This window comes from Rousettus aegyptiacus, unplaced genomic scaffold (assembly GCF_014176215.1).
Source record: "Rousettus aegyptiacus isolate mRouAeg1 unplaced genomic scaffold, mRouAeg1.p scaffold_m13_p_1, whole genome shotgun sequence".
NCBI classification, from domain to species: Eukaryota; Metazoa; Chordata; class Mammalia; order Chiroptera; family Pteropodidae; genus Rousettus; species Rousettus aegyptiacus.
Window position 1 is genome coordinate 7,986,067 of NW_023416284.1, and position 24,012 is coordinate 8,010,078.

Sequence of the window (24,012 nt, forward strand, 5' to 3'; positions counted from 1 at the left end):
GCCGTGCTGAGGTCACACATGGCACAGGACGGCCGTCTTTGTCCCTGGAGATCCAGGCTGCCAATTCATCCCGCCCCTCCCCAGCCCCCACCTCATCCCCAGCCCCAATGTTCCGTCTCCCCTGACACGCAGGAACCTCGCAGGATCTATTTACCACCCCGTTCGTCTCTCCAGGTCCATGCCCTTCACCTCTGCATGGACTGCTGGCAGGAAGCCTCCTGTCCATGGCTCACCCAGGGACTTTCTAAAAAGCATTTGCATGCAGATTGTGTCCTTGAGCTCCACAAGGCCACATCTGGCCTTGCATAGTAAAATGGCAACGGCCCCTCGACATCAGGTGTCGAAGTTATGCCGCCTCCCAAAGCAAGGGAAGTGGCGCAGGTGGTCTCTTTTGGGGTTCTTTCCGAAAAGAAGCCCGTTGTCACGCATAAGCTCCGACAGGGAGCGGAGCCACCCGCCCTCATCCTGGTGGCTTCTCCTACATTATTCTTAGCTTAATGTCTTAGGAGAAAACTCATGACAGGAGACTGGGGGAAACAGTTGGTGTGGCAGAGAGTACATCACGTGACTGCCCCCCAAGACCTTCATGGCTGTTGTAGGCTGTCTGGCACCTTCCAGCAGATACTCTCACGAAGGTCCCTAGAGCTGATGTCGTGTGGGATGTGGGTAAGGCCAGGAAGGGGGCACTTACCATCCTGAAGTAAAAATAACGGGGTACACCTCACTTCATAATCTGAAACGAGGTCATTCTGTTGACGCTTTCACATGCCGACCCAGTGGGATACGCCTGGGTTCGAACACCACTTCTGCCCTTGATTGCCTGTGCGACCTTGGGCAAGTCCCATCTCCGTCCTCAAGTTCCCCATCTGTAAAATGCAGGTCATCAGATTCTCTTCGGGTCTCTGTAAGAGTTATCACGTTACGCAAAGTAAGCAGGGGTTCTGGATCACACCAAGTGCTCAGCGAAGAAGAATGGTGGTTTTTATTATGACAGGAATTTGGTGCTGTTATAAGGTTTATCTCGAGTAAATCAGAGTCATTTTTTATTATTATAAAGTGTTTTGTAAGTAAATTTGTGCTATATTTGAATTGCAACAGAGTTCAACTTCTTAAGCACTCTCCAGCACTTAGTAATATTTATTCAGGCACAATTAACCTGTTAATTGCAAATATGAACTGTTATTAAAAGGAGGTCCTCTGGTGTTATTCGCTTACGTTTGATTTATGTCGCGTTTTATGTCCTTCAAAACATCCACTTTTTCAGTTTCTTTAAATTAGACTTTTAAGAAACCTTTAACGGACTCAGAAAGAGGGGAGCGCATTGCACATTTTGAGTAAAGAACAGAATGGTCACAGCTCACCGTCGGCCGTGTGAAATGCCAGCGTGTGCCGGGACTTGAGGTTACAGATGCCAGGCATCTCAAACGTGGTCATCAAAATACAGCTGATGGGAGGGGGGAAGAAAACTGGGACCCCCCCCCCCCGACCCAAGTCAGGACAGAACAGAAACCTTCCTTGCAATCTTGCGTTTCATTTTAAAATTTCGGGTAGATTTTGCAGTCCACTCCATGTTTCATGATGCGTATTTTTATCAGAGGAGGCGTGGCCAGCCTCCCTTCAGCCCTTCCACCACCCCTTCCCTCCCCTCCCCCTCCCCCCCGACGAAGGAGAGAGAGCACAGCCATTTCCATCCCAGCAGAGGAGACCAGTTGTCTCATTTGAAAAGCGAGGCTAAGCTGTGGCACTAGATACACAGGTGGAGTTTGGGAACGTGTGGGAAATGGAATTTAGAGGAATGAGGGAGGGGAGGAGTGAAAGGTCTTGGCGTGCAGATCCAGGCTGGAACCAGGGCATGGAAGAAACAGGCCGGCCCGAATGTGAGCCCCTCAACCCGCCTTAGGACGCCTGTCAACGTGAACCGCGCTGAACCATCAATGGAGGACGGCCCCTCTGCTTCTTTTCAGAAAATTAATTGGTTTCAGGAGTGAAATCAACCTCCTGCCAACGGAAAGCAAGTTCCATCGGGCTGTAATGACAAGAGTCAATCTTCCGTCACCATTCAGTCGACATGTCTTTGGCTCCATTTCCTCCTCTTCGAGCCAAAGTCCGGTTTTTCATCGCAGTCTTCACCTGGACAGCGACATTCAAATGCAAATGCACGCATTCTGCCCAGGCAAGCCCCTGGCCACTTGATTCCGTCATGATCCATTTCTCACAGGGCGGGTGACTTTAGCGTAGTCTATTCCCTCGCAGCTTCTGTTAGGTTGCGGTGGAGTTGGCCTTGGTACCTTGGAAACCTGAAGCATCCTCTGAATGCCAGTGGAGCAGTGCGTGGTCAGACCCTGCGCAGGTGTGGCCACGGAGGGATGGAGAGTTCTTCAGCTCCGTCTGGCCCCGCAGAGGGAGACCCTGAAAGGCACGGCACCTTTTGTCTTTTTGCAAACTGATACTTGTGTGCCGTTGGCTTGCGGGAGAGTGTTCAGGGCAGTGTTCCAGTGGAGGCAGCCTCTGTATTACCCCTGAAGGGCGTGGGCGGGATTGGCAGGCACCCGGCTTTCTTACTGTGTAGCGGATGGAGATGATTCTGGTTGTGGGCCGCAGGGCTGTGCTACTTGAATATCAGACTGTTGGGATCTTAGTGCCTGTACTTCATAGAGTTAGTGGAGCGATAGACTGGCGGATCCTTCCACCCACCTAGGAGTATCTGCTCAGCCCAGCGGGGAGAACCAGAGGGCCATGGAGTCTTCCACAGTATGTGGTTGCGTGGTGGGGGCCAATTTACTGATGCTGTTGAGCCTCGGTTTCCCCAGCAGAAGGACGGAGCCAGTAGGACTTAAAGCACGAGCTCTGTGACGATGAAGTGCCATGAGGCGTGCGACGTGCTCGGCACGGTCCTCGGCATTCGTTACGTGCTCCGTAAAGAGCAGTCGCCATCGTCGGGGGCGGTGGCGGTTGTGGTGTTACTGGCACTTTCTTCTGAGCAAGGCAAGGAAAACACCAACCTAAGAAAACAGCATAGTTCCTGTGTAGCCTGGAAGCTTCGAGAAATTAAAGGCCATTAGCATAAGTCACCCAGGGAGCCTCAGACGTGGGGCTTGCACCGAGCGGAAACCAATTCGAGCAAACTTAAGAAATAGGAGGGACTTCATCGCGAGGGGTCAGGAGGCAACTTGGTCTCAGGCTAGATTGAAACCAAGGGTAAGAAAAGCGTCAGGCTTTGCCGCTGCTCTGTGCTGCCCTCTGGGTCCCCATCATGTCATTCCTTGTCCTCTCTCTTTGCCTCTCCAGCTGCCTTCCCTACATCCAGACTGGACCCTAGAACATGGCCGTCCATTCAGACAGTTTCCATGCTGTTTGTCCAGGCACCTAACCTCGCTGCATGTCTCAGTCCCTGTTTCAGACAACTGCACGGGGTCGGTCGGGCCCCACTGGCTGCAAGGGGAATGGAAGGGGCGTCGTGGGGGGCTGGGCCAACGCAGCGCTGTGAAAGGGGCCGGGGCTGATTTCCAGCGAGCCTCCAACGCTGCTGGCATGGTGACCCGAGAGCGTCCCTCTGCATCAGGCCAGACCCTGAGGGTCATGTCAGGACTGGGCCTGCTCGCGGCTCGTGGGAATTAGGCAATGGCCACGGTATGAATCATGAGGATGAGAGCTGAGTGTTATCGGTCAATACTAACTCTGTTCCAAGTGCTTCCTTTCTGTGTTAATTACTTGCATCGTCATCACTGTGAAGCAGATATGGCTTTATAGCCACGTGACAGATGAGAAAAGTGATGCCCAAAAAACAGGACGTCGCCTCCCCAAGCTTACGTAGCTACTCATAGCCGGAGGCAGGATTTGAGCGGGATGTCACACCCCAAGCTCACGCTTCCTAAAAGGCGCGCCCGCCTCAATGGGTCGTGCTAGGCTGGGGCTCCCCCAGGCTCCTCTTTGGCCCTGGGCTCGCGTTTCTAAGACCCAGGTCACACTGAACTTCCTGTCTGCGGTCCGCACCACGTCCCTCCCCGGCACTCTCCCCGACACGCCCCGGCCTCATGGTCCATCCTATCGGCGCTGGCAGGGCCTGGTCCTGTTGCCACCCTGCCGAGACTTTCTTCGCCCCGCTGCACGCACGGCCACCGCGGCCGTCACCTGTACTGTCACTTCTGCTGCGTCATCCCTGCGCACCTAGGTCCACGTGCGTTGCTCAGCTCCAACCACGCGACTCTGAGTCGCTCGCAGTCCTAGCCACGTAGAGAGACCGGTGGTAAACTCATGGCGAGCACGTCAAATCCTCGGTTCTAAGGGCTCGTTCTGTTGCTTACAGGATCATCCCTTCATGCCAGGGACGACTCGGTTGTGTGATTCTGGGAAGACATGCCGGTACTAATTTTTTCTTTTTTTTTAAGTGTATGGTCTTGAACTCGTCGCCCAACTTTTTTTTTTTTTAAATTATGGTAAAATATAAATAACATCACATTTACCATGTAACCGCTCAGTAGGATCTGATACATTCACGGTGTTGTAGATCCATGGCCACTAGCTAGTGTCACGATCTGTTCATCACTGGAAAGGAGACCCCACACCCACGGGGCGGTCACCCCTCGCTTCCTTTCCCCACCACTCCTTGTCAGCCACTAATCTGCTTTCTCTTCCTGTGTGGATTTGCCTGTTCTGGACATTTCATGCAATGGAATCACGCAATAAGGAGGCATTCACAACTGGCTCCTTCGTCTTAGTAGAATGTTTTCAAGGTTCATCCATGCTGTAGCGTGAATCAGAACTTCATCCCTTTTAATGGCCGGATAAGTTTCCATTGTATGGGCATGCCACATTTTGTTTATCCGTCCATCAACGGATGGACATTTGGGTTGTTTCCGCCTTTGGCTGTTGTGACTAGTGCTGCTGCGAACATTCGTGGACAGGTGTTTGCTAAAACATGTTTTCTCAATTCTTTTGATTATAGCCCTGAGGGTAAAATGGTTGGTTCATTTGGAAATTTTACGTTTAGCTTATTGAGAAATTGCCAGACTGGGTTCCACAGTGGCTGTGACATTTCACCTTCCCACCAGCAATGTATGAGGGCTTCGATTTCTTCACATCCTCACCTCCAGTATCAACTTTTGACTTGCAGAATGAGTTTTATTATAACAATGGGGGAAAGCACCTGAATTATTTAGGCTTCATTTGTTTAATGAGACTACATTAAACCAGGAACTAGAAACCTGTGGGCATTTTAATGCAAAATACAATATAGAATTTGAGATACATGAAAAGCAAAGGTTGTTTAACACGTAGGGATAAATTTGATCATTAGTTCATATCTATGGACCATATAAATGACAAGATCATAAAATACATGGAGCTTCTTGTGGCAAGGCTGTATCCCATAATATTATTCATTTGATGTATTTTTCTATAAAAATGTACAATAGCCCATCTCCGTGACATCTGGACTCATCTGAATAAAATGAGTGTTTAGAGTCATATTATTTCATATTCTGTACTTCATCTGATCCATAAAAACAGAGACACGGTATAGTAAGCTGTTATTCCTCATCCGAAAATATTAAGAAATTTTATGAGTACCTTCTATTTTTGTTAATAACATAAAATGTTGAAACTTGTTATTTTTTTTTTCCTGCTGCCAATCCATGAATGTGTCATCCTTATCTGAGACCAAAATAAATACTCATTAACGACAGTGAAATTCAAACGAGCACTTCATATAAATAAGCCTGCTATAGAAATTCGTGTTTCTTCAAATTCGTAGACCAACATAACACGAAATAAATTTCCCATCATTTCACATTCGGAACCACCAACCAAATAAAGTGGTTTTTATGACTCAATTTCTTAAGCTCAGGTAGGTAAGAAAGCACATATATATAGCTCTTCATTCCGTAATCCATCATACAATTTAAAAACAATATTATTTGGTTGGGGTTTTATAGGCCAAATGGAGAAGAATGCGCGAACACCTGAGTCTAGGATGATGGGAGGACAGAGGGAAGTGAAGTCGGTTTTTTCAGTCACTTATTCCTTCTTTTTTTTTTCTTTTGGACAAACGTTTATTCAAGCACTACTATGTGCCAGGTACTGTGCTTGGAGCTGGCTTCACGGAACTTACAGTTTAGCGAGGTTGTTATAGTTATTTATTGCTGCGTAACAAAGCATCCCAACACCCAGTGGTGTAAATCAACACCTCCCTATGCACACAGTTTTGTGGGCCAGAGATCTGAGCGCGGTACAGAAGGGCAGCTCAGCCCTGCTCCAGAGCGACTGAGGCCTCGTCCAGGGTGACTTGAATAGTAGAAGTGATTGGGGCCTTATGTCTAGGGCCTCGGTTATGATGACGGCTGGATTCCTTGACTTTTGTCTGTGTTGTGTCTTCGGGGGTTGGAATGTTCGTGGTGGCTTCTTCACTCATGCATCTGGAACCCAGTCTGGATGGACGGTGGAAAGAGCTGAGCCTGGTTGGGCATCTCTTTCTCTCTCTCTCTGCGATCTAGGTATGTGGGTTCCCTCAAAGCTTGGTGGTCTCAGGGTAGTCAGACTTTTTATGTACCAGCTAGCTTCCCCCAGAGTGAGCGTTCCAAGATCATGAACAGAAGCTGCAACGCCTCTTATGACCTCGCCTTAGAAATCCCAGAATGCCACTTCTGCCCCTCGCTATTGGTCAACCATGTCTCTAAGGCCGGCCACACTCCGAGGGTGAGGATTTATCAATGCGAGGGTAGCACAAAGTTTCAGCTCATCTTTCATCTGCCATAGAGGGAGTCAGACACTAAAGAAATGATCACATACATAACTATAGCAATGAAGAAAAAGTGCAGGCTCTATTATAGCAGTCATGACTTCTTGATTGCAAATTGCAGAAACCCAACCCAGACGAGCTAACAAAGAGAATTTACTAACCCCCCCCCCCCCCGCCTTGCCCCGAAAGATGCCTGCAGCTGAATCCCGACGCTGCGACGATGTGGACAAACATCTGCTTCCTATGGTGAAAAGTAAAGCACCTCTTAACTCATCCGGTGTCATTCTCAAGTGAGCCTTCTCGAGTGATGGTTGCCAAGGCCACCGGCTTTCCACGGATCCGCCAGTTTAGCAATCCCGGTGGAAAAAGAGAGGCTCTTCCTTAAGAGCTCTGTCAAATGGTCCTGGGATTAAATCTTATTGTCTGAGTTTGGGTCACATGCCCTCTCCTGAACCGACCATTGTTGCCATGGAGACGAAGCTCTTAGATTGGCCAGGCTGGGACTGTACGTCCATTTCTGGGACCTGGGAATGGGGTCAGCCCTACACGAACCACAGTGAGAACCAGACAAATCCATAAAGTGCCCATCACACAGCCTACCACAGGGGAAAGGCCTTGAAGATTAGGGCCATACATAGGCACAGGGGGAGGACATGCCTCTCTGCTCTCATTCCTTTAGATCATTCAACCTGCAGTTGTCAAGTTTGCATTGTGTACGAAACAACGGAATAGTTGTACCTGGGGATCCGAAATGAACAGACAAATGAGTAACAGAAGGGGTTCAGGGGACCTGGGAGCTCGGCAAAGAAAAAGATGACCACTAGGTGGCAGTAGCACACACAGGCTTTATCGGGTGAAGCTTTGACAGGTTGGCTTGCAGGGGAAGCCCCTCACAGCAGGAGCCTGTCCAGGGGTGCAGGGGGCAGATACTCAGAAGTGGGGAGGGCAAGGAAACTCCTGGGGGAGAGGTTGGATCCTAGAGGGGACTTCTGTGTCGAGGTAAAGTCACTCGGCTGTACAGTGGGGCGTGTCTGGGACGGACAGCAACTGGTGGCTTGGGATCTTATCTTATACATGGCTAACAGATGTTGGGTGCAGTTTTGTGCGCTATGCAAAGCAGAAAGGCACTAAATAGCTAAAAATCCCGCTTATTGAAACTATATGTTAAACAATTGGATGTGTAAAATTTGAGTTTGCCCCTCGCCAGTGTTTGAGCTAATGGGTCTCAGCCCGCAGTGAAGAAATGAACAGCCGAGGGGCCAACACACAGACCATTTGGGGCTTGTTTATATAACAAGGAGCTAATAATTAACCTCAGTGACAAACATAGGAACTAGTTAGTATCAGCAAGTTAAAGACTTGAGGTATATATAAACTGTGGCATAATAATCATAATAGTTAATAGTTTTTTGTGTACTTACCCTGTGAAAGATACTGTCTTGTGCCTCATGCAAACTGTCTCATTTAATTCTCAGAGCAACTCTCTGAAGTAGTTGCTCTCACTAACCCCACTTACAGATGGGGAAAATGAGGGATTAAGTAACTCGCCCAAAGTTAGAAAGGCAGACAAGGTTAGAGACGCAGGCGGCCTGGCTTCAAGGTCCGTACTCTCTAACCGACTGCCCGGAAGCCGGCAGGAAGCTGGCCGGTCTCTCCGGGCCTCCATTTCCGCACCTGTAGAGGTACAGGGGGGTTACCAGGTGGCACCCGTTAGTCAGCGTGACATGCTGTGTTCCCAGGATTGCTCTGCATGACACCCCAGGTGGAAATGCACCAGTGCAGGCTCTGTGGCTGTGTCTTAAAGGAAGTGGTGCGTGTGGTGTCAGCAGAAAGGAGGTGTCCATGGGGACGGGGTGAAGGAGCAGGGGCATGCAGGGCGGAGTCAGTGCAACGCAGGAGATGCGCGAGTGGGCTCCACCCCAGTGTGACCCCTGCCCCTCTCACTGACTAGGTGCTTAATCTCAGGCGAGCCATTTGATCCGAATTTCTTCACTTGTAAAATAGGAACAATCACAACAGCACTTTCTTCAGCAGAGTCGTTGGGCTGATTACATGAGTTAATATCTGTTAAACACGTGACCCAGTGTGTGCCAAATAGTGAGTCTTCCACAGATGCTTGCTGCGATATTATTAACAATAATAATAGTTATCATCAGGGGAAGAACTATGAGATGGAGATAAGAGGTTCAAGAAATGCGGGTAGAGAAGCAGCGAAGGGCTTCAAATCCTAGTCATCGCTAGTACGTGCGATGTTTACCATGCACCAGGCACTCTGCTCCTTGCTTGTTTTACATTCGCAAGAAAAGAAAAACATCTAGACGTGTTCCCTGCCATGCTCTTTTATTGTACCCCGGCTTGGGTGGTGGTGGTGGTATCGCACCCCACTTGTGCTGTCTAATTAGACATCGTGCTGGGTCAGTGGTTGGTATTATAGCAAGATCGTGAGAACGGGAATTAGAGAGTAATGACCTTGGGTCCCATCTCTGTTGGGTAAACCTCCCTGAGCGTCAGATTCCTCCTCTATCATCGATCTTTACAGCAGCCAACATTTATTGAGAACTTACAATGTGCCGGACACTGTGGGATGTAGAGCAACTTGTGCACAGTCACCCAGTTAGTTAGTGGCAGAGCTGGGTTTAAACTCAAGCTTCGGACTCTAGGACTCACATTTTTCGTGACTCATCGTTCTGCGCGAAGGTTTTAAAAGCCCTGACATACGATAGACACGCGATAAACTATAATTCTTGTGATTATTATCTTTACAGCTAGTTTGAGGGGCAGGCAGGATTAAGACCCGGGACTGTCCGCCTTTAGAATCGGTACTCTCAAACCAACTGTATTCAGTCAACAAACATTTTCCGGTGACACTTCTTTGTTGAACACCAATGATACATCATTAACAAAATTCCGTTCTTGCCTTCAACAGAGTCATCACCTAGTCCAGAGACTGTTCAACAGTCAGCATTCACTAGCCTATGCTCCAGTAACAAACATTCCTCCTAATACAGGTGTTTACTGTAGCAAAGGTTTGTTTTCCACTTACCTGTCCTCTTTGTCCTGGGATCTGGCTCTTCCTGTGGCCAAGGGGAAAGAAAGAATAGTGAAACCACATCATGGCACTTAAAGTTTCTGCTTAGACCTGGCATAGCTCATGTCTGCTCACATTTAATTGGCTAAAGCAAGTCATGTGACAACACCTGTTCTCACTTAAGGTGGGAATTAAGTTTCTCTCACAATGAGGGACACAGGGGAGGGCCCTGTCGGAACAGGTTCACAGAGGAGCAGTTTTGGAACCAACGATTCATTGTACCACAGATGGATTCTTAAACGAGCGAGTACAATAGAATAGGGCACGTTTTCTGGTGTATCCTTTGAGCAGAAGAGGACAGTGCTTAATCAACTCTTTCACTTCATCTTTTGGATTTCGAAGAAACTCAAATTCAGAGCACGGTTTAGTCACCGAGCCTCAATTTTCTGGAACGAGAACAGTGAGAGCTGTCATAGATATGTTTTAAGAAACTGAAATTCACTAGTCTAGTTAGAGTAAAAACCACGGACAGCAATCCCTCCCTCCCAAGAAGAGAGAGAAGGATTTCGTGTTGATGACATTCTCGGTGTGTTTCTAAGTGAAGGAGTTGAGAACGGGGTAGCCTCAGAATAACTTAGGAAGAAGGGCTTGTTCTTGAGAACATGATGTCCCCCTATGGGAGGGTGGGAAGAAGGGGGAGGCAGGACAGTGTTGGACCATGCGGCATGAATCATCCAGAGATTGTTCCCAAACCCCGGGCATGTCGTTCGGATGCCTATCCCTCTGTTCTCCTTACGGCTCGGTGAACCCCAAGCTTCCTATTTACTAGTAACACAGGGAGGGCAAGTAAAAAAATACCAAACCTGCACTCACAATTCCATGAAGTCATTTGTCGTTGTCATTGCCTATGTTCTTGTTTTTAACTTTCTATGATGGAACTCAGCCTAGGTCTGGAGCCTACATTTCTACTGGTGGCAACTCGGTCACCTCTGTTGAAAAACTTAGTACCTTCTGGGTAAATAGCAAGTAAATTCAGCTTGCTCCCCCCACCACTTTTCTGTCCTTCTGTTCGGGTTCTCGGGAAGCCATGCGTTGTCCTGTCTTAGGCATGCGTATCTGGTCCATGAATCTCCCTCTGGACATCCGTGGACTCAGTGGAGATTTCTTCAGCCCCAGTGTTGCTAAGGGAGACTGGAGGTAGAGGATGAGGGTGGTACGGCGGTAGAGCCATCTCAGATTTTCTCTGACTTAAAATGCCATGGCTATTATCATTTCTACCCTGAAACTGGCCGCCTTATATTGGCCCGTGCACTGAGAGGCTGCCCCACCCGGCTGCTCAGGGTGGAGTATAAGACATTAAGTCACTTCTGCCTTCAGATCTCAGGTCTATCGGGGCGTTTCTAACCATCTCCTTTGGAGCACAAAGTATCAGGGTAGGCGGGAATCAGGCCCATACTCTCTTACTCATCTTTCTCTGTTTTAGCCAAGCTCCTCCCCTAGTCCAGAGAAGGTTTTGGAGTCTTCTTGTACAGTGAGAAACTGCTCTGAAGTCATATCCTGTATACTTCCTACTCTGTGGCTGAGAGTTGCAACTGTATGCTCAGTCCTCCAAGTTCGATTCTCCGTGGTTCAAAACCACCATTTGTTTGTTTGTTTGTTTCCTTAAATGTAGCACTTGCACTCGGATTCACAATATGTGTATTTAACTTAACAGTCTACTTTCAAGTAACATACCACTACATGAATAACATATAAACTTTACAACAATATACTTCCATTTACGCCCTCTTCCCCTGTGTGCTGTTATCATGGTTAACTTCTACATATGTCGACATAATACATTCTTTTTTTTGCTTTAAACCATCTATTATTTTTAAATTAATTTAAAAATGAGAAAGAAAAGAATATGTTTATCTTACATATCACTCCTTTCAAGCATTTTCTCTCTCTTTTTTTTTTTTTTTTTGCTTTTGTAAATAAAAGTTTCCATGGAACATCATTTTCCTTCCGCCTAAAGAAATTCCTTCAATGTTTCTCTCGATGACAGTCTTCTGGGATGGATTCTCCCAGCTTTTGTTTCCTTTATATTCACCTTCATTTTTTGAGAGGTATCATTTTTGGTGACAGAATTCTAGGTTGACAAGTGTTTTTTTTTTCTTTTAGTGCTTTCAAGGTGCATAGATTATCTTCTAGTTTGCATAGATTCTGATGACAAATCTGACTCATTCTTATCTTCGTTCAATGCAACGTGCTGTTTACCTCGGGCTGAGTTTAAGATTTTCTTTCTCACTGTGTGTTCGCTTGTTAGTCGGCTTAGCAGTTTGATTACGATATGTCTTGGTGTAGTTTTCTTTGTATTTATCTGCTTGACATTTAATGAAATTCTTAGATTCATAGGTTTATAATTTTATCAAACTTGGAAGAAATTTTATTATTTCTTCGAATATGCTTTCCGCCTGTACCCTGACCCTATTTCCAGAGTCCAACTGCATGTTTATCAGACAGTTTTATGTTGTCAGAGAGGCTCCGTACATTCATTCTAAATAATTTTATTCCTATCATTTCAAGTTCACTGATCTTTTCTTCTGCATCATTTAATCTGCTAGTAATCTCATTAAATAAAATTTTTATTTTGGATGTTGTATTTTTTATCCCTAGAAGTTCCATTTGGTTCTAATTTAAATATTCTGTTTTTGTCCTCATTACAATCATGTTTTATTTCATAACCTCAAACATGTAAAACTTATCTGTAATAGCTGTCTTCATAGCCATGTTTGTTAATACTACTGATTGTTATTTCTGGGTCTATTTCTATATACTGATTTTTCTCCAGGATATGAGTCCCACTTTTTGCTTCTTTGCACATTCAGTTATTTTTATTCAATATTGAGCATTATAAATTTTGCATTTTGGGAGGCTACAAAATGCTCAGTATTTTCCTTTATTCTAGCAGGTATTTTAGTTGCTTGTAGAATAGTTCCATCTTTTCAAGACTTACTTTTAAACTATTTTGGATGAACCTAGAGTAGGCTTTTTTTTTTCTTCTGGAAATTGTTTAGATTCATATCTAATGCCTGTCTCTTCTGGAGTCCCTACTAAACGTGCCTAATATTCCCCAAAAAAGCCCCTCCACTTCGCCTGGTGAACACACGAACCATCTGCGGCCACATGAGATCTCTCGGAATATTTTGGCTTATAGTTCCCCAAACTGCCGCCTTCCTTTCCCGGAATTTTTTTCTTGCCATGTCATGAAGTGTTTCCGCTCACCCACACTCTGGATTGATATTCATCCAGGAACTCGAAAGGACCCCTGTGCATATTTCTGGAGACCTCTGTGTAACTCCCTCCTCTGCAGTACTCTGTCTTGCAAGTTTTAGCAAGCCTACCCTTTTCAATCTCTCTCTCTTCAATTCAGTGAGATTGCTGGGCTCCCCTTGGGTTCCTCTGCCCCGGCTGCAGTCTGGACATTGTTGTTGTTGTTGTTATTGTTGTTGTTGTTGTTGTTTTCAGAATGCCTGACAACGATAGGATTCAACTTTTCCCCCCCATTTTCTAAAGGATTCCAGTGCTGTGCTGTCCAATGTTTGAAAATAATTATTTCTAAGATGTTGTACAGTTTTCCAGTTTCTTACAGCAAGAGGGTAATTCGAACCTCTCATTCCCTCACGGTCAGTAGCGGAAGTCCACAGAGTCGGGCTCTAGTTTTTGATGATTACTTTTCACCATCAGAATTGTGGTTAGCAGTGGCTTTCCTGAGAATGCCTAGGATTTACTTATTCTTGGTTTGAAAGGATGGATTTACCTAAACATCATAAAAATTCTGTAAGGAAAGAAAACTTTAATTCAAGGAAAAATAAGGGAATTAATTCAGCAATATGCATTGAGCACCTTCTACGTGCCAGGTAGTCAATATACTAGTTGTTGGGGAATATAACCAGAACCATAGAGATTTTAAAAAAAAATCCTCTGCTTTACTGAGTGTGTTGTAGAGAAAGTAGAGACAGAGGCAACAAACATCACAAATAAGTGAAATCTTAAAATCTGTAGCCTGTCAGATGGCAAGTGCTACATGAATTATAGAGAACTAATCCTCTCAGCACCCATGTGGCACTGATTAGAAACCATGGCCACTGCCCCTTCGTAAGCCTTAATGATAGAGGCCATCTGCTTAGAGGTAAGAGAGCCAACTCTATTGCCACCATGTAAATCTCGCCTGGGGCCACCCCCTTATGCCCGGTTAATCTCTGCGATTTATACACACACTCGCCATCTTCATGGACGTAGTTCCTGCCTTGCTTGTCTTCAGTTTCCCCGACAAGACTAGATGCCCCAGGAGGGTAGACATCATGCCTGGTTTTGCTCACGGTTATGTCTCCATGCACCCCACACAGGCTTGGCCATTTGGAGAGTGTTCAATAAATATTTGTTAGCTGGTCAGCGCATGCGTCGGAGAGATTTCTGAATGCATCGAGGGGTTCTTGATAGCTGCCTGGTTTATACGTTTTGTGCGCACGCTCGCTTTTCCCTTTAGAATGACTAGCCAGTTTCTCTTTGCAAGCTACCTGTTGTGATTCTACGTTCCTACTTTCTCTCTCTCTTTTTTTTGTTTTGCAGCAGTGAAATCATTGCACACCCTAAATGACCAGATATCCCATTTTATTGTCACCAAGTCAAAGGCACTGGAAGAGGACAAAGACCCCTTTCTACCCCCTGAGAAGGAGACTCTGAAGAGGTCCATGATATTGATGAGGCACCTTCTAATGGATGCTCAGGTACACAGATCAACAAATTCTATACATGGTTGGTGGTGTCCTTTTGTTGTTGATGGTGGTTTTGTTGTTGTTTATTTTCTCTTCTTGGCATAAACTGCTCAAAAAGTGTTCAACGACCGCACTATTTAAAGCTGCCGTTGTGATCCACAGCCGAGTACCAGACACTTATTGAGTATTGGATTTCTGATAGGGTATTATTTGGGATTTAGTGTTAAAATAGCTTGTTTTTAAGTCAAAGTAATAGGGCTTAAAAATAATGTATGTGTTGTCTCTGAGAATTTAACAGATCTCCCATTAGCCTTGGAAAAGTGAAAACCCATTTACATACAAACTTGGCAGGCACCAAAGTTGGCAAAGTCTTTGGAGTAGAGCAGTACTTATCCCACACAGCATCCCTGAGTAACTAATGAATATTTTGGTGCATTTAATGTGCCACCAGGAAGCAAATCAGAACTGGTTTGGTTTTTTTGTTGCCGTTGCTCTTGTCGTCGTTGTTATTATTGTTATTTAATGCTAACAATAAGTTAATTGCAGAGGTATTTAGCTCATTGCATGCGATGGTTTTGAGATGTTATTCTTCCAGGTTACTCTTTGTGCACTATTTTATTGAAATATTTAAAAAATAATCTATCTACTCCTTCTGGGTTTGTTGGTGGGTCTCTCCAGATATGTTGATAGGCAAACAGCAGGTGTTTTAAGAATTGCTAGTTTTCTATGTTATGGAAGCCAAGCTGAACTGGATTTTATTGTCATTCCCACCTCTTCGGTGTATGGAAATGCTTCAGAAAGCGTTCTTTGGGTTTGGTGATTTCGTATTAGTTTGCCCTGGGGCATTCTTCCTGCGACAGTTCCCTGCTCAGTGGCAGTGAGACCAGAAGAGTTGGTGATCTCTTATGTTGCGTTCTTTATCCGACTGTGAACTGTGATCTCTTGGCTTTTGTTTCTACCACGGTGGCGTTTTATGTTTTATTTTTTAAATCGATCCTGACGCCGGTATCTCGTACCAAGGAGACTTTTACCTGGCAAGGCTTTTGTGTTCTACTCACCTGTCAGTGCTTGAAGCCCCCACCTGGGATCTTTGAGCCCCCCCCGTGTGGAGATGGCCCAAATTATGCAAAGCCTTTCTTTTACTCTCCCTTCTCGCGGCCCCCTGTTATTGTGAGCGGCCCATTCAGCTTCCCCGTTCTCCCCAAGCCAGTCCCGTGGAGAAAGGAAAGATTCCGAAGCCGCGACAGCCAATTTTAAAACTCAGAAGAAAGGGAAATTTAGAACGATTTACTAAATAAAAGAGCAAATTGTTCTTGAAAGGATTAGCTTTTCTCAATGCCTGGACCCAATCCTGTAGCTAGCACCCCAGCCAAGGGCGCTATCTAAATAAATCCCCAAAGGTATTGTGTGAACTCTGGTTTTCAAAATCTAAGGGAATAAAAACCATTCATTTCCCACCCACTTTTCCACACATGAGCTCAATAGTGCCTAGAACGGGATTGCAAAAATGGTTAATGTTGCTTAAGGAAATACTTTCTCCCTCTAAATGCCGAATTCTTTTGATGACTTTTATCCTTAGTAGTGCTGATCACAAATTTTTCCTTTTCTATCTAATGGGACTAAAGCATCCAATATAATATAACTACGGTGTAAGTATTATAATTATTTCCTCACCTGATCCCACATCGACACCTGCTAGAATTTTCTCCCTTAAGCAGCTAGGTAAGATGGAGCAGGATACGGCAGATATCCCCCTAAGTCATACACTTCTTCCTGAGAGAAAAAAGAGAAATCATAGAAAGTCAGGTAGGATAATTGTGTGATGTCTGAGGACATCCTTTCTTTGACTCTTATTGTTCAAAGATTTCCCCCTCTTGTCTTTCAGATGAGTATAGGATGAGGCGGGGCTGTTACAGATTTAGTCTAAAAATACCACTTTCCTCTACTTTCTTTCAAAACCACCAACTTTTTGAAACAGTATTTGTGGTTACGATTCTAGGTCCATGGCTGGTTAATTAGAATCACATTACCTAATCCCCTGGGGCTCAAAGCACCTCTGAAATACACTCTCCATACAATTAGTGTTGCCAAGCCTGTAAAATGCTAAGGGAACCCCAATATGGGGTTTTCAGTTTCGAAGTCAATATCTATAGAGATGTTAATTTTAATGAGAATCCTTATTGAGCATTTTTGGAAATTCAGTTACTTTCCATTGATTTTTGACATCGCTTCCTACCTCGGTTCCAAAGATGAATGAATGTACTTATTGCATATTCTGAGTTCATCGATAATCGGAGGGCAACAGGATGTAAACCTAACTTCTATGTAACTCCTTCCTTTGGGGTTGCCATCTGTGATGTTAATAGATGTCCGATAGGTCTGTGCGTTGCAGGATGTAAACCGTTCAAGAAGTATAACCGCATCCCTTAACTTGATTGGCATGAAAGCCTCCTGAGTTCCATATTCGAAGGACTCGTAACAGTATCAGGATATGATGAAATGCTCTGACATCAGCTTACCAGCTGAACGAAGTCAGGCAAAAAGGTATTCCAGAGGACCTGGAGGCTGCTTTTAGAGTGACTGCTTAAAAGGCATGATTGATTCAAGTCACATCTGTCTGGGAAGCAATAAATCCTGCTTAGGAGAAAGTCAAAGGCAAAAAGCGTTGCTGGGCTATGAAATTCCACTCTGATGATTATAAAACGGTGTGCGCAGAGGGAACGCGTCTCCCGGGTGTATCGGGGGTGCCTCGGGGGTGCCGGAGATGATCGGCAGAGCTGACGGTCCGCCCCAGGGAGCGGAATCCAGGAGCCTCGCGCACATGGGCAGCCCAGAGGCCTGCCATTGTTCGTTCCCTCCCTAAGTGTTTCCAGCAAGGGGGCCTCTGAAAGTGGCGGGGTGCCCTATTTGCATTCCATTCATGGTCCTCAGCATCCCCCCCCCACACACACACACCCCCACCCCCATTCAATGAAGTGCACCATTCAGATCGCGTGTGAAACCTGATCTTGTGGCCTTCATTCCTGAGAGATCCGCCTGAACCCAAACCGCCGACTCAGCCTCATAAGTGATTAGATTCATAGCACCGAAGAGGCAGTGCTTTCTGGTAGAGATGAATTCTTCGACTCGTGCTGTGTGACTCCGCATGCGAAGGGGGGTTGATTACAGCAAATTAAATCTCCTATTGGCAGTTCTCTCCTTCTTCCCCGCAAAGACCTAAGGTCATTATTTATTAAAGGGTGAGCAAATGCTTGGGAAAACAACAAGATCGCTTTGCAGGCAGTTAGGTCCTCCTCGGCAAGGCTGGGTACCAAAAGGCAAAGATGTTCTGTGCCCCGAGGGCTCCTTCCGCAGGCCAGGGAAGACAGAGTGGCCCAGGAAGGGCCAGGGGTCCCCTGACCCTCGCTTCTGCCCAGGCCTCGTGCTGAGTGAGGCCTCTTTCCTGAAACACTGAATCACAGGCACACCCTTCCCACAGGTCCATCGCCAGGAGCGATGGAAGCAAGCCTTCAAAAAAATTAACCACGCGGTTATCGCCTCTGCTCAAGTCTGAGCCTGCCGCCTGACGAAAGGCGGATAATAAATGCGACCTGCTCTGTCTTCCAAGCGGGCCTTCCCCCTGCTCTCTCGCCCCCCCCCCATGTTTCCTCGTGTCCCTGCTCCCCCCACCCCCATCTCTTCCCCTCCTTGCCTCCCACCTTCTCCTTCCCCTCTTGGCTCCTGCTCCTCTCCCTCAGCCCCTGCTTTGTCTTCTGACGCTCGGCAAAATAAAGCTTAGCCTAACCGCGGAGTGAGACTCTGCGCTTTTTCTCCCTTCCCTTCCTCCCCCTGTCCTGTTCTTTTCTCCTCCATCTTTCTCGCTGTCATTTGTGTTCGGGGAACTTGAAAGCATATTTGCCAAAGGCCTACATCCCCCTTGCCAGGCAAGAGGGAGGGGCAGCAGCAGGAGGCGCGGCGGGCAGGAGCAAGCCTGGCGTTCAGCGGGCAGGTCAGGGGCCCTGCCAGCATCAGAGATGCATATGATTCGGGCGGCTTCCTTTGCTTTTCTAGAAAAGTCTAGAAAACTCCTCTAGTTGATTGTACTTTCTGATTAAATTCCAGCAAAAACAAACAAACAAAAACAAACAAACAAAACGTCCTAAACCAGGCAGATATGACATGAATGGTTTGGTTGTTGCGGTTTGCAGGGGAGACCCCACCGGAGGAAGCCTCGGCTCGGGCTCATGGCAAGTAGGAGGGTTAGCGATGCCCGCGGATGGCGGCCTGTGCCGGGAAGGGGACCTTGGGGATCAGCTAGTTCACACTTCAAGATGATTTCTCCCATCACCAGCACTTCCCACCCTTCTGCGTCCTTTCCGAAGCCAACCCTTGCTCAGGGTGTGGACGTGTGGTTATTACCAGTGCAGTTACAGGGTTATCTGGTGCTTTATAGCTGCACCTGGCTTCATGGTCATGCCCGTGAGTGTGACTCTGTCGACAGCCCTAGAGAAGAATATCTCGGACAAACCGAGGCACCAGGTGGGGTGCTGGACATCTCAAGGTCACAGACATTGGCCGTGGCTCTGAGTAGCACCCCGAGTGTAGATTTTTCTCATTCTCTTCTGAAGTGTGATACGTGGCTGGAGGCAGGACTAGACTCTCCCTGCACCGTGGAGAGTAGGGAAGGAGCCCTGAAATCAGAAGTTTTACCCTGCAATATTTTTAAATCTACTCCAACCATCAGATTTCCGCCTCCGAATGGTCAGAGAAGGAAGAAAGAAATGGAGATTGAAGACTGTAGTCCACCCAACTGGAAGGCTACAGGGGAAAGCCAGGCTTTCCAAGGGAGGCTTAGCTCGCCCCTCCGGTAATTCATGTGCTCCACGCCCCAGCCTTTCTCTGTGTTGGAAGGCACGGTGCTTGTTTTCCATTCTCTGGTGCAAACCTATGAAATCAGTGGGTCCGGGGCTTGCAGGTTCTCACGTAACTCATGCGAGCCACTTCCCATTCTGCCCTGGAGATGCTGATCTTTCAAAGTTAAATTTTTTTTTTTTAATTAATAAAATTCAGCCTGCAGAATTCAGCAAATTCTGAAATATTGAAAGTTCCTTTCGGTGTTTACTCTGCAAAGATCCAGAAAAAAAACCTGGACTCCTGTCCTTCACTATAGATGCTTTCTATCGTGGTGTGGCTCCCGTGGGTCTGCGCCGTACTCAAGAGCTATTTGGGAATTTATTTTTCACACGGTATAACCTTTAGGTTACAGTTTTTAGATACAAGTGGTTATTTTAGTGAAATATACTTCAAGTGGTTATAAAATAGAATTTAGGCTGGTCTAACAGTTGGTGGTCTGTGTCACGGCGAGGGCAGGTCTGACGTAGTAACAACATAGTGACAGTGTCATGGAAGGAACGTAATGGGTGAGGAGGTGGCCACTTCCGGTGATCAATGGAGACCGGCTTTGCTTGATCCAGGAGGGGAAACAGCCAGTGGAAGCAAATAGGGTAGTTCTTAGGGAAAGCCGAGGACGTGTTCCTCAGAAAAGACGGGAAAGAGGGCTGCTGTGGGGTCGTAGGGACCAAGACCTGCCAGGACATTGCCAGGCTTAGATACAGTCCCAGAGCTGGGCGCTACGCTACGTTCTGGGGACGGAGCGCTGACCCTTCCCTAGGGGCAGGCGGGATGTACTGAGGCAGATAACCAGATAGCGAAGCGCCCTGTGCCAACCGTTGACGAAGCCGTGCGTGGGGACTGCCGAAGCTCCGAGAAGCGCCCAGCTGATGTTTGCAGATAACGCGACTGTTCACGGCGCTCTTTGCCGGCATTCGCTCACCTTTGTTTCTCTCAGCCATGAGAGGGACCGGAAGTTGGGCAGTATTAGCTCCGTTTTGAAAACTGGCTATTGAGCTATAATAAAATGGCCCTTTTTATAGTGAGTGTTCCGTCCAGCCCATCACAAAGCAAGTGCAGTTGACTTTCTACTAGTAGTTGGTGACTCTAAGGTATTTGCTTCCTGAAGAGGCTATTAAATACAGGGAAAGGGAGACTATTGTTGGGTGGAGGGAGGAGAGGAGATTTAAACCTGGCTTCAGACATATAATAGCCTTCATAACGCAAAGTTTTAACCAATTTTGATGAATATGCAATACATCCCTAAAGCTAAGCTTTTACCCTCTCAGATTCCTAGAACACAGTTTTCAAAAAATTTAAAATAGAATATAGGATATAAAATAGATGAGTGGTTCTCGCCTGAGAGGGGAGGAGAGCATTTTGCTCCCCACCCCACCAGGGACATTTGGTGACGTCTGGAGATATTTTCGATTGTTACAGCTTGTGTAGGTTGGTGGGAGGGGGTAGTGGCACTACTGGCATCTGGTGGCTAGAGGCCAGACTTGTTGCTAAACTTCCTACAGTGCATGGGATCCACCCCCCCCCCCCACCGCAACACACACACATACACACACACGCACGCAAATGTCCATTGTGTCAGGGTTGAGCAACTTTGCTTTAAGACCCAAGGCTGACTTTGTAATCGATCATGGAAGTCTTCCAGCCTCAGAATCATTTTCTTTGAAGCCCTACAATTGTGATCAATTGGTCCTCAAGATATATCTTACTTATCCATTTACTCACTATCCCATTTATTGAGCATCTAGAATGTGCCAAGCGCTGCGATGAACTGTGGGCAGCAACACTGGAAACAAACCAGGTGATCCAGGCTCTTGTCTTTTAGTGGGAGTGAGTGACCATAAATATGTAAGCCAACAAATGATAATGACTTTCAATTCGTAAAGATTCAGCAGGACCTAATTTAGATAAGGGTTCAAATGCTTTTTTCTTCGTGACATTTGAGCCGAGAGCGGAGGAGAGAGCGAGAATAAAGAGAGAGAATGTGACTTCTACTCATGCTTTTTTGCACGTATTTGTACTTTAATTTAGTTGCGTGTATTTAGTGCTACTACTCCAGGAGGTAACTGAAAATACATCCCCAGGGATGTTGCAAAAGATCTAAGCAAATCATTTATTCTGGAAATTTACATTTAATTTAGGAAATATAAAAGATCCAACTGGTCCCTAAGGAGCCGAAAATCTTTCATCCTTTGCCTGTGGGTGTCCACATAGACAAGACCTCCGTGCTTTTCCTGAGGACAGACAGACAGACACACACACACACACACACACACACACACACACACACACACAAGGAGGATGGCGTGGAGGTGTTCGAGCTACCTGAGACATAGGAGTCAGGTGGATGAAGGGAACACACGGGAGATGTGGAGTTATTCTGGACAAGAAAACAAAGACATGCAGGATGCATTTACTTAACAGACACCTGCCACAGGAGCCTGGTCAAGAGTCACTTCTCAAGTACGCACTTGTAGATCAGTAAATTTATGGATCATCTGTGGGCAAAGCTTTCCTTCCCTGCTGGCATGTACTCAGGAAATGGGTGCCAATGTTAGTCTGAATGAGACTTAATTAGAAAGGTAATTTTAGTGCATATATATATTAATATATATATATTACCATAATGGAATTCAATATCAGACTTTTAGTACTGGTTACTTGGTTTTTTGTTGTTTTTTTAAATGCCGTGGCTCCCATCCATTAGTCAGATCATAGAGAGCCAAATGCATGCCATGTAATTATAACCCTAAAATAACTTATGCTTAGAACAGTAATTCTCATAAAGAGCTCTTAGGGCCTCCTGTTCGTATTAAACTCAAACAGTCCCTGTAGAGCAGCCAGGTAAATTGAGGCATGGCGTTGCTAAGTGTCATCATTCAAGTCTGTCTGGGAGTAGAGCCAGCAAATCTCCTCGATGCCAGCTCAAGCCAATATTCCATGTTCCTTTACTCTCTTACCTCTGAGTAAATCATACTTAAAAGCAGTTTAATAGTGAGCCGGCGACTTGACTATTTCAAATGCTCCCATGTGCCCTTGGGACCTGAAACAAACTCATTCACTTTGGCCAGCTTAGAAGCCCAGAGAATTACTTTCAGAATGAATCTTCTTGTCTTGAGTTACTGATATGGACCTGACCCCTCTTTTATCTCTCTCTCTCTCCCCACCTCCACCTACCTACCTATCATCCTAAAATATTAGACAAAGAGAAGGAGCTCATGATAGAATTGAGCATGAGAATCATGGCATAGATTTGTAACAGTTAACTGTCTCTGTATAACAAACCATTCCCAAAATGAATGGGTTAAAAAAACAACAATTATTCTTTATTTTCTTCTACAAGTCAATGGATTGACTCGGTAATTCTGCTACCGTGGATGAGCATGGTTGATCTCGACTGGTCTCACTCAGGTATATCTGTGGGTCCTGGGGCCTGGCCAGCCTACGATGGCTTCAGCTGACACCCACATATCTTTCCTGTCCCTTCGGCAGGCTAATTTTGAAATAGTCTTATAGCAGTGACAAGGGTTTCTGATAAGAAAAAAAATGGGCAAAAACAGTCACTTTCCCAACCGATGTTTAGATCATACCATTCCATGGGATGAAGCAAGACACTTTACTGAGCCCGGAGTGAATGTGGAAAGGGAGCAGTGCCACGAATGCCATCAAACTGCCACCTGAACACGGCAAACTAGTGGACTTCTCAGCATAACTCTTGGCGATTTTCAATGTGTCGGGAGTGGAGGTTTGAAATGACCCAATTACCAAGCTTTGTGCACATTCTTTTTTTGGAAAGACTGCTCTAGTCAGTTTATTCGGAGGGATGTGAACTGGACTCTTCTGCCCCTACGTGTGCACGGAGAACAGACTGCGTGTGAAGAGCTGGAGGATGTCTTTGAAGAGGGCTCCGTGTCAGGCTCAGAAAGGATGATTTCAAATGGGCCCGTGACCAAGCGTGAGAAAGGCGGGCTTGTGCTAGCTTCAGAAACATGGCGGGCGGTTGGAAGACCATTGCTCCAGCCGGTTGTTCAAGCCAAGTATGTGGTTAATGTGTTCGGCAAATGATTCCTGAGCTTCCATCGGCCACATGAAAGGTACAATGGCAAACACTGCAGGGAGATGCAAAAAGTAGCAGTAGCGAAGGATCACTGAGAACTTGCTGTGTTCCAGTCATTCTGCTGGGGCCTTCCCCTTACCGCCACATCTCATTCGTGAGAGACGGGTTATTGCCCCTGATTTAAGGTTGAGGAAACGGGGCCCGAAGAGGAAACCTACGTAAGGTCGCATGTCTAGCGAGCAGCTGTGCTACTTTAATTGCAAATATGGCTGCAATTCTTTGCTTTCTCCCTTTGCAACACGACCGCGTAGTCTTTCTCATGAAGACTTAGAGTCTATTTCCTCATTCCGTTTGTCTGAGCTGGCTTATGACCTCCTTTGGCCGAGAGGGTGCGGGGATGGAGTGGGTTAGTCCAGAGTCTAGGAGTCAAGATGCCTTGTGTATTTCTGCTCTTTCTTGAGACCTTGACTCTGCTGTGAGAGTACGTCTGGCTAGCCGGGCGGGACAGGTGAGACCGCACGCAGCAGAGGTGAGTCTCCATGCC

General features: G+C 46.3%; 1 protein-coding gene across 2 annotated transcripts in view; it reads left to right on the forward strand.

The window, feature by feature from the left end:
• Positions 1-24,012, forward strand: part of KAZN (kazrin, periplakin interacting protein) — a 911,581-nt gene that overhangs the window by 197,401 nt on the left and 690,168 nt on the right. For both annotated transcript variants that reach the window (XM_036228924.1, XM_036228931.1), the window contains exon 2: positions 14,379-14,536. In XM_036228924.1, the coding sequence (XP_036084817.1) occupies positions 14,379-14,536 (158 nt within the window). The remainder of the gene's footprint in view (positions 1-14,378; positions 14,537-24,012) is intronic.